Source organism: Elephantulus edwardii, unplaced genomic scaffold (genome assembly GCF_000299155.1).
Source record: "Elephantulus edwardii isolate Elephantulus edwardi_28Jun2011 unplaced genomic scaffold, EleEdw1.0 scaffold00559, whole genome shotgun sequence".
NCBI lineage: Eukaryota > Metazoa > Chordata > Mammalia > Macroscelidea > Macroscelididae > Elephantulus > Elephantulus edwardii.
This window is the reverse complement of record NW_006400309.1, coordinates 159,284-168,762: the sequence shown is the minus strand read 5'-3', so window position 1 is coordinate 168,762 and position 9,479 is coordinate 159,284. Positions and strand designations below refer to the sequence as shown.

The 9,479-nt window shown below is 37.7% G+C and overlaps 1 protein-coding gene across 1 annotated transcript; it reads right to left on the bottom strand.

Annotated features, from left to right (window-relative positions):
- Nucleotides 1–1,607: 1,607 nt before the first annotated feature.
- ZNF260 (zinc finger protein 260) lies at nucleotides 1,608–2,819 on the bottom strand. Its single transcript, XM_006903307.1, has one exon. The coding sequence runs from the start codon at nucleotides 2,817–2,819 to the stop codon at nucleotides 1,608–1,610; it is 1,212 nt and encodes a 403-aa protein (XP_006903369.1).
- Nucleotides 2,820–9,479: the final 6,660 nt, after the last annotated feature.

Here is a 9,479-nt window from a genome sequence, read left to right as displayed (position 1 = left end):
TCTTACCTCCAAAAAAAGAAATTGTTTCTCCAAATTGTTTCCCTTTAACTCCAGAAGAGAGAAGTGCCACTGTGAGTAAGCACTGTTTAAACACTTGTAGTTAATATGTAACTTGTCTTTCCTACATAGAAAGCCCTGTAAGGAAAATGGAATAATATGCCAAGTAGATTAGTAGCTCACTGCCTTCTGGATCCATGAACAAAAATGCTGATAAGCAATAATTTGTTATAATTGGTATGACTGATAGCAAGGATACATTGCTTGTCCAGTTACAACAGCTGGCCCTCCACTGGGTGAAAACCCACTGTAAATCAGAAGCTGTAAATCACATGGAAGGAAATGGTCCATGTTTCTCTCTCGGTGCATTTGGTGGATTCAAATTGCTGCCTTTGTGTACAAGCACAGGCCACCAGAGCTACTTGAACATCTTAGAAGTGATTTTATGCCAATTCAGTTTTCACTATAGTCATTGTTCATTTTACCTCCCACATATTTTCTCAACTATTTCTCTATTTACTCTCATTCTTAGCTGACTTTCCAACAGGTCTGCAGAGGCTGTAAACGGCATGGGAAAAGACTGCCCACCTTTCCTCCCTTTGAGCTGTTGGCAGATATGAGCCACCAGAAAGATAAAACCTTTGGGCTAGTAGCACAATTCCATACCTAACTGTAACATGACTAACAAACACACGTGGTAAAATTACTCCCAACTTTTGGTCACTACAATCTATACTGAAATAAAGACATGCTGCTCCTTGGATATATGTGTCAGTTTAATGAGTACAGGATATGTACATATGTTTATGGGAATGTAATTTTTTACTATTCTACCACATATTTTAGAATGTCAACCTTGGTGCATTCGAGCTTTTAAGATCTAAAAAATTAACAATATTCTGATGTACAATGACTAGTGATCTGCTCTTTTTACACAGAACAACCTTGACAGCAGGCTGTTGTTAATAAAAGCTTTATTATTAGTTTTAGATTCACAGAAATATTAAGCAGGTAATATTGAGAGTCCAATATATTGACCCACCTTCTCCCCATCTCCCCCCCACAGCACTACGAAAACCAAACCCTACCACCATCAAATTGATCCCAACTCAGGGCAGTGTAGAACTGACCACCTGAAAGCAGTTTTTTACATTATCTTTGTTCTAATTTTTTATGCCACTTCAATCAATTACCAATTTTTCCTAACAGCATACACATTTCTATACTCAATATTTTCTAATATCTATGACTATATTTAAAGCAAATAATTTTTAACTTTACAAATCATACAATTGTAAAACAATTTGCCTCAAGTTCAAATCCTCATATCTGACAGCATACTATATCAGGTAGAACACCTAGCAGTAAGATTAGTAGTTAAACTAGTAGTGTTCATGTCTGAATTTGTTAATGAGAAAGCTTATAAAAGAGCATTGTTAATTTTAAGGGTATGGGCTTTCATTATACTGTAATAATTCTTGTTAAAAATCTTGGTTTTGAATTGCTACAGAAGAATTTCACCATTAGGTCACTTTTTTATAAAAGGAAGTTTGTGATACATGTTAAGTATAAACTCTACTGAAGGATTTCTTAAAGACATTCACAGAGCTTTAATGAGTATGAATTCTCTGATGTCTGATATGATGTGACTTCTGGCTAAAGGCTTTTCCACATACACTACACTGATAAGGTTTTTCACCTGTATGGATTCGCATATGTAGAGCAAGGGTTGAAAACTGAGAGAACGCTTTTCCACATTCATTACAACCATATGGTTTCTCACCTGTATGGCTTCTCATATGCACTGTAAGAGAAGAGCTTTGACAAAAGGCTTTTCCACATATTTTACATTCATAAGGTTTATCACCTGTGTGAATTCTCACATGTACAATAAGTGATGTGATTCGAGAGAAGGCCTTTCCACATTTATTACATTCATAGGGTTTTTCTCCTGTATGAATATTATGATGTTTAATGAGATACTGCTTCTGCCTAAAGATTGTTCCACATTCATTACATTTATAGGGTTTTTCTCCAATATGAATTTTCTCATGCTCAGTGAGATTTGATCTGCCACTGAAGGCTTTCCCACATTCTTTACATGTATAGGGTTTCTCTCCAGTATGACTCCTCTGGTGTCTAATAAGGCTTGACTTCTGAATGAAAGCTTTCCCACAACCTTTACATTCAAAAGGTTTCTCTCCAGTATGGATTCGCTGATGAATAATGAGGTTTTCCTTCTGGCTAAATGCTTTCCCACATTCATGACATTCAAAGGGTTTATTTCCACTATGAATATTCTGATGTTTGATGAGGTATTGCTTCTGGGTGAAGGCTCTTCCACACAGGTCACATTCAAATGGTTTCTCTCCAGTATGAACTTTCTCATGCTCAGACAGATAAGATTTGCCATTAAAGGTTTTCCCACATTCCTTACATGTATAATCTCTCTGGTGTCTAATGTGACTTGACATCTGACTAGAAACCTTGACACATTCATAAGGTTTCTCTGCAATATGATGTTTCTGATGAGAAAGCAAGTTTCCCTTTTGGGTGAAGGCTTTTCCACATTTATTACAGGTATATCGTTTTCCCCCTGTATGACTTCTTAAATGTTGAGTAAGTGACGTGACTCTAGAGAACACTTTACCACATTCAGTACATTCATGTGCTTTCTCTTCATTATGCATATTCTCATGATCTATGAGGTTTTGTTTTAAGCAACAAGGTTTTCCACATTCAACATCTCCATAAGATTCCTCTCCAGTATGAATCTGTACATGTGGAAGGAGGTTTGCTTCATGCTGAAGATTTTCCAACATTTCTATCCCAGTTTTTCTCCTGCAAGATTTCTCTGGTGGATTAGCCCGAGCTGTCAAAGATGAAAGCTTTTACACATGAGCTAAACTGATTCTTTTTCTGCAATTTTACCTTTTAAATATCTAATTCAGTTGAATTTATTTTCTCATATGAATAACTCTAACATATCCATATATTCCACAATAGTTCTTTCTCATTATATTTTTAAGTTTTTTCTTATGTAGTTTCTTTCATATTTTAACAAAGAAAAAAAATAACTATACAAAAGTAATTTATATGTAATAAATTATGTCTCAGATATAAATTATGTCCCAAACTCTGTCAAATTGAATCACATACAGAAGTGAAGCCCTTAAGCATCAATGTCCGTTGTAAATGCCTTTCAGTTTTTAAAGCTTTCGGAATTTCTCATCAGTTTGTATTTTCATGGATGACACTTGAAAGTCTTTCATGCTATATGCATCTGTTTATAAACTTCCCTGCCTTTTCCCCCTAAAAGAGTATAAAAAAAAGAAAAAAGTTAAGTTTAAAAGAATTAATAGATACAAAATATTTAGTAACTGGTATGTTCCTCATACATTAGCTATCATTGTTATTCTCAACATTATAATACCACCTGTGAATTTTTCCACTGTTACTAATAAAATGTAAAAAACTGTAGAGTCCTATTTCAAGTCTAGTTTTCCAGTTAAAAAAGCACAAATGTAAATATTAATGGGTCAATTCAGCAATGCAACTCACTGGCTCAGTAACAGTCACTGACCCTTCAGTGGGTTTTTAGATGCTCTAACTCACAGGGGATGAAACTGCCCATCTTTCTCCCAAGAGGCACTAGTGGATTCAAAGTGACAGAGAGAAGCTACTTTGGGGTTTAAGAGCACAACTGCCTGCACCAGAACTTCCTATTCAAGGGTAGTTATACATAAACTTTAGTGTTAACCTTGCACACATCACAGTAAAATATGAGAAAGCAACAAACATGATGACAGGACACACATTTAAGAGTTCATCAAGGATGCTAAAACAAGAACATGAAAACAGAAACATGGTTAAGAAATGCTGAACTCATATATTTATTCCTACATCTATTAAAATAACAGCAAAGGGTTACTGTTGGATATAAAGCGAGATGAGAGAAAAAAGAAGCAGCAGCAACTGGTCCAAAGTAACGAGCAGGTCTTTATTATGTAGGGGGATGCCAGATGACTGCATGCAGAGATCAGAATGGTGTGCTGGCAGACAAAAGCATTTCCTTTTTATAGGGGCTATTAAGGTGATTTCCATGCAATGTTTCCTTGCTCTCTTCTGACAACTGCCTTCTGGTCCAAGTATAGGTTTCGCACTAGCATCATCAAGTGTTCTGGGATTCCCATTCTTCTCAGAGTTAGACCCAGTTTACTGTGACCCACAAAGTCAAACGCCTTTGCATAATCAATAAAATAGATAGACATTCCTCTGGTACTCCCTGCTTTCAGCCAAGATCCATCTAACATTAGCCACACTATCCCTAGCACCATGACCTCAAAAATTGGGAAGGCTGTATGCCAAGGATGTGTCCTATCTCCATACCTTTTCAACCTATACGCAGAATAGATTATCCAGGAGCCTGGGCTGTAGGAGAAATGTGGCATCAGGACTGGAGGAAGATTCATCAAAAATCTGCATTGTGCAGATGACACAACCGTGCTTGCTGAAACTATGGAGGAGCTGAAGAGCTTGCTAGAGAAGGTCAAGGACCGTAGTCTTCAATATGGATTTAGGTTCAATATCAAGAAAACGAAGATTCTCACCACTGGACCAATTGGTAGCATCATGACATGAGAGATGGTGAAGAGATTGAGATTGTTAACAGCTTTAGTTTGCTTGGCTCCACAATCAACACTCTTGGCACCAGCAACCAAGAATTTAAAAGATGTATTGCGATAGGAAAGTCTACTGTTAGAGACCTTTCCAAAGTACTGAAGAGCAATGATGCCACTCTGAAGACCAAGGTGCACCTGATACAGGCAATGGTCTTTGCAATCACTGTTATGGATGAGAGAGCTGGACAATGATCAGGGATGATAGAAGAAGAATTGATGCCTTTGAGCTGTGGTGTTGGAGAAGAGTACTGAATATACTATGGACTGCTAGGAAAACAAACAGGTTAGTCCTGGAGAGGGTTAAACCAGGCTGCTCCTTGGAGGCAACAATTCAGAAGCTTTGTCTGACATACTTTGGACATGCTACAAGGAAAGACCAGTCCTTGGAGAGGGACGTCATGCTTGGGAGGGTGGAAGGACTACATAGGAAAGGAAAACCTCTTTTGATTAATTAAGTGACTGGGGTAATTGGGGGAAGTGTGTCGGAGACAGTGAAATTGGCAGAATATAGGGCAAGGTTTAGGTCTGCTGTACATAGGGTCACTATGAGTCGCAGGTGACTCAATGGCACATAACAACATTAAGGTGATTTAGAGAGGATGACAGTTTGTTCAGGAATCTGGGGGTCCTATCAGGACATGTTCAGGCCCAGGGCCTTATCAGGATTTGGTCATCTAGTTGCCCTAACAGGATATGGTCAGTCCTTACCAAGACATTGTTAGGCCTCGTCAATGCAAGGTCAGGAAGTGCGACATTCTTCCTCTAGTTAGAAAGAGGTAAATAGAAATACCAATGAGGAAAAACTAGTAGTTGAAAAGCAGTATGAAATTTTTGGAAGTATTATAAATTAATAGCTTAAATAGCAAATGAGTGAGGATATCAAGCAGAGGTAAGGTAATCTGTAACATACACACATTACATTAAAAAAAAGAGATGGGGAACTCTCACTAGAGAAATGAGTCACAGTGAGTGTGAAGGCTGGAGCTTATAAAACAAGTTTTAATGTACACCCACATTTATTGCTGCTTTGTTCACAATAGCAAAGAGTTAGAAACAAACTAAGTGCCTATCAACAAACAAATGGATAAAGAAACTGTGGCATATTCATACAATGGAATACTATACTACAATGAAAAACAAGGAACTCACGAAATATACAATGGGTGACTCTAGAGGATATTATGCTGAGTGAAATAACTCAGTCACAAAAGACAAATACTGCATAATGCCATTGTTGTAAAAACAGGACTTACACCAGTGTAGGGGGATAAAGAATGTACACTGCAATGAAACAGATTAGGTATTATTTTCTTAAGAGTACAGAATTTTTTAAAAAAGAGTCTAGAATAAGAGCTGCACAGTAAAGTGGACTTGGGGGGATATGGTGGGGAGAAAGGATGTATAACAATGCCAAGATTATTTTTTTCCTTCTTCAAAAAGAAAAGAGAACAGGGGGGAGGGGTGAGTAGGGAGGAAAGTGTGCAACAATGTATGAATGGAAATCCAGTCTTTGTAAACATTCACTAAAATTTAATAATTTTAAAAAAACACCAAAATACCCCACCAAGTTTTAAAAGTTAAGAGATTATCCAATTCTCTTACTTACTTACATTATTATGAAAGGTAGTGGGTGGATCAATGTCTTGACAAAATAAAACAGAAGCAAAGCAGGTGAGAAGTTCTCTATGGAAAAGAGAAAAGTTATAGTTTATTTTATATACATATACATAAAATATATATATATTAAAAAAACATAAGTCCAACTACTTTCCACTGACAAGCTCCAAGAATGCTGTTGGTTACTAGCTTTCAGATAGATAAAAAATTTTCTGGAAAAAAAATAGGAAAAAAATCTATAGCTATAGACATCTGGAACTCATCCAAAGGAAGAAACTAAATTTATGAAATATTACAAGCACCATGTGAACAAAGATTATAATAATCTTTTTGGTATGTCAGTTTTAAATATGAACATACACCAAAATATCACCAAATATTTGAGGGGCGGCCTAAAATGAAAGATAACAACAATGAGGATAAAATAACAAAGGAAATGGGAACAAGAAACTCATCTTTCACACTGTTGCGCTGTTGTTACATACTGTTAAGTTGGAACTGACTCATAGCTGACCCTTCAGTGGGTTTTCAGAGGCTACAAACTGAATGTGAGGAGACTGTCAATCTTTCATCCAAGGAATAGATGGTGGATTTGAACCATGTGCCTCTAAGTTGGCAGTGTAGCTACTTACCACTAGGCTATGAGAACATCTTAAAAATGCCTAAACTCATACAACAATTACCTGACATTTAATTTAAAAATAACATAAACCTAGAAGATAGTTAAATAAGTGCAGCTGTCCATATGGAGCAGGCATTGAGGATGAAGAAGGTACTGTAATCGTGCCTTAAAAAAAAAAATTAGTGTTCTCAGGGAACATTCACATAACTATTTGAGTTCCCACTGAAAATATACTACCAAAAATATTCAGTGATTTGATTAGGTTCTTCATAATGCATGAATGTTCTCTTTCTATCTTGGTGGCTCCATTTCCACTGATCTAGTTTTCCTTACCATACCTTCTTATTTTGGTTTTAAAATAATTGTTGACCATTTGGTATAGATGGTTTTTAAAAGAGCACAGAACTTATGGGTAATATTTGTGTGTTGAGGTAATAATCTATTCTATGACTCCTCTCCAGGCAGACTAAGAAAAGGACTTGAACCCATAACATCCTTTGGCAAGGCAGCTGGGAATTGGATCACATTCTATCATTTCCTTCACCTATCAGAAAAGATTTCCCTGATTCAAGCATAGAATAATTTGTCTTTTTCTGTTCAGGCGCAAACACATGGCACTTGGTCAACTCTAGTTCTTTTATTTGCTCCCAGTAGGAAGGGAATGGGTCTATCAGGTACAAGAAGTGCAAACACAGAACATCTGTCCTGCACTGATCATATCTGGGAAAAGCCTGTTAGCCATGGCAGTGAAGGTGATCTTACCATGTGGCATCTGTGTGAGCAAAGCATGTCCCATGCACTATGAGAGCACCTGTGTGGTCTTTTGAACCATGGCACAATAGTTTGGTGGGACTGGCAGAACTGCTAGAAAATACATGATGATCATGTTGGAAATCCAAGGACTGGTCAGTTAGCTCTTTCTGTAACACTCACTCAGGAGTCAAAACTGACAATACTGGCATCTCACTGGCCAAACAAATGAGATCAAGGCAAATGCCCTGTTTGCAGGAAGAGTCACAGATAACGTCTACTCACATAGTGACCATGCAGCTGCTATGCAGGGAGCTCTGCCCAGTCCAGGATGCTGTCAATTAGGTGTTGCTGAAAAGAAAAACGGAATTTCTTTTTTCCTGAAAATGATGCTGTTCTCTCAAATAGCTCCAGTGGTTTTCATGTACCTTTGTTAGTAGACAGTCTCCACTGAAGTGTTCGCTTTGTAATGGAAATAGCAAGGTGGTGCTATTTCAATATAGCTTCCATTACTAAAACTGGGAAACTCAAGGGCTAAGGTGTGGCAAACCAAATGCTTAAACAGGAACTGAGTGAGGCACAAAATAAACTGGATTTCCTTGTGACAGATCACAAGGAATGAAGCATTCCCTGCAGACAAGGAGAGACCATCCACAGATGGGGTATTAAAGTTTGTGCATTGTAAATCACTCTATTCTTATGATAGGAAAAACAATGTCAGCAGAGAAAACATAGCTTCATTAGTAAACAATTTTTTCTGTGATTTCCTTCCTGGTATGTCTAAATAAAAACTATGAGAGGTTGTGGCTGGGGCTGCAGTCTTTGAGCTGTTAGCCTCCTGCTTACAACTAATCTTTCCCTTCATTCCTGGTGTCCTTGTCTCTTTTTTCTTCCCCGTCAACAACACTAAGACAACAATCCTTAGCACTGCTCAGACATCTCTAACAACAGGATTAGACATAGAGGGTTTCCAACAACTGAGTAACTTTAAAAAGGTGCCCAGATCGGAAAACTGACTGTAAGGATAACTTCCAAAAAAATCTATTATGTAAGAATCAGAGAAGTACAGGAAAAGAGATAGAAAAACAAAACAGTGCCCTTCAAGCTCCAGTGGTGTAGTCCTAAGAAGCAGTGCTAACAATCCTAAAGGCACGCATCACCCAGCTGCTCCTCAGGAGGATAGTAATCTCTTTCTCTGAGATTATGAACTGTCTCTGAAAACCTTCTTGAGGGTCAGCAATGAGTTGATTCCAAATCAACTATAAACAACAAAATGTCCTTCAGGATGGCTTAATAGCTTGAATAGACATCCTCCCTGAAATTCACTGGTAACTTGCCCCACCAAGACAACGAAGTAGTAACTGCATCATTAAGGGTCAAACTGAAAAGGAAGCGCCCATCCCTATGACCCTAGGCAACTCAGTGAGCTGAATCGTTGCACTAGGTTTGGTAGTGGTGTGGGTCCACAGATGACTGAGGACAACTTTGCCCAGACCTTCCAACTTTCAGAAAGAATTAAGGATTAAGCAGAAATCCTTCTGTCTCCAAGGAGCGAAAATGTGACAAAGTTCCACAAAAAAAATTAAGAAAACTTGGGGTTTCAAATACTACCTCCCAGATGAATGTATGATTACTTTAACACCAGGCACCAAGAAAAGGAAAACTCTGAAGTCTGAGATCACTCTTATTGAGGCCCTTGCCCAAACTCAAATTTGCATAAGTTCCTTTGGGACCTCTCCAAACCTTTACTGTATATTCTAAAGAGAATGATACAAACCTTTGTAAATGTTTCCTCTAAGATCTGAATGGCA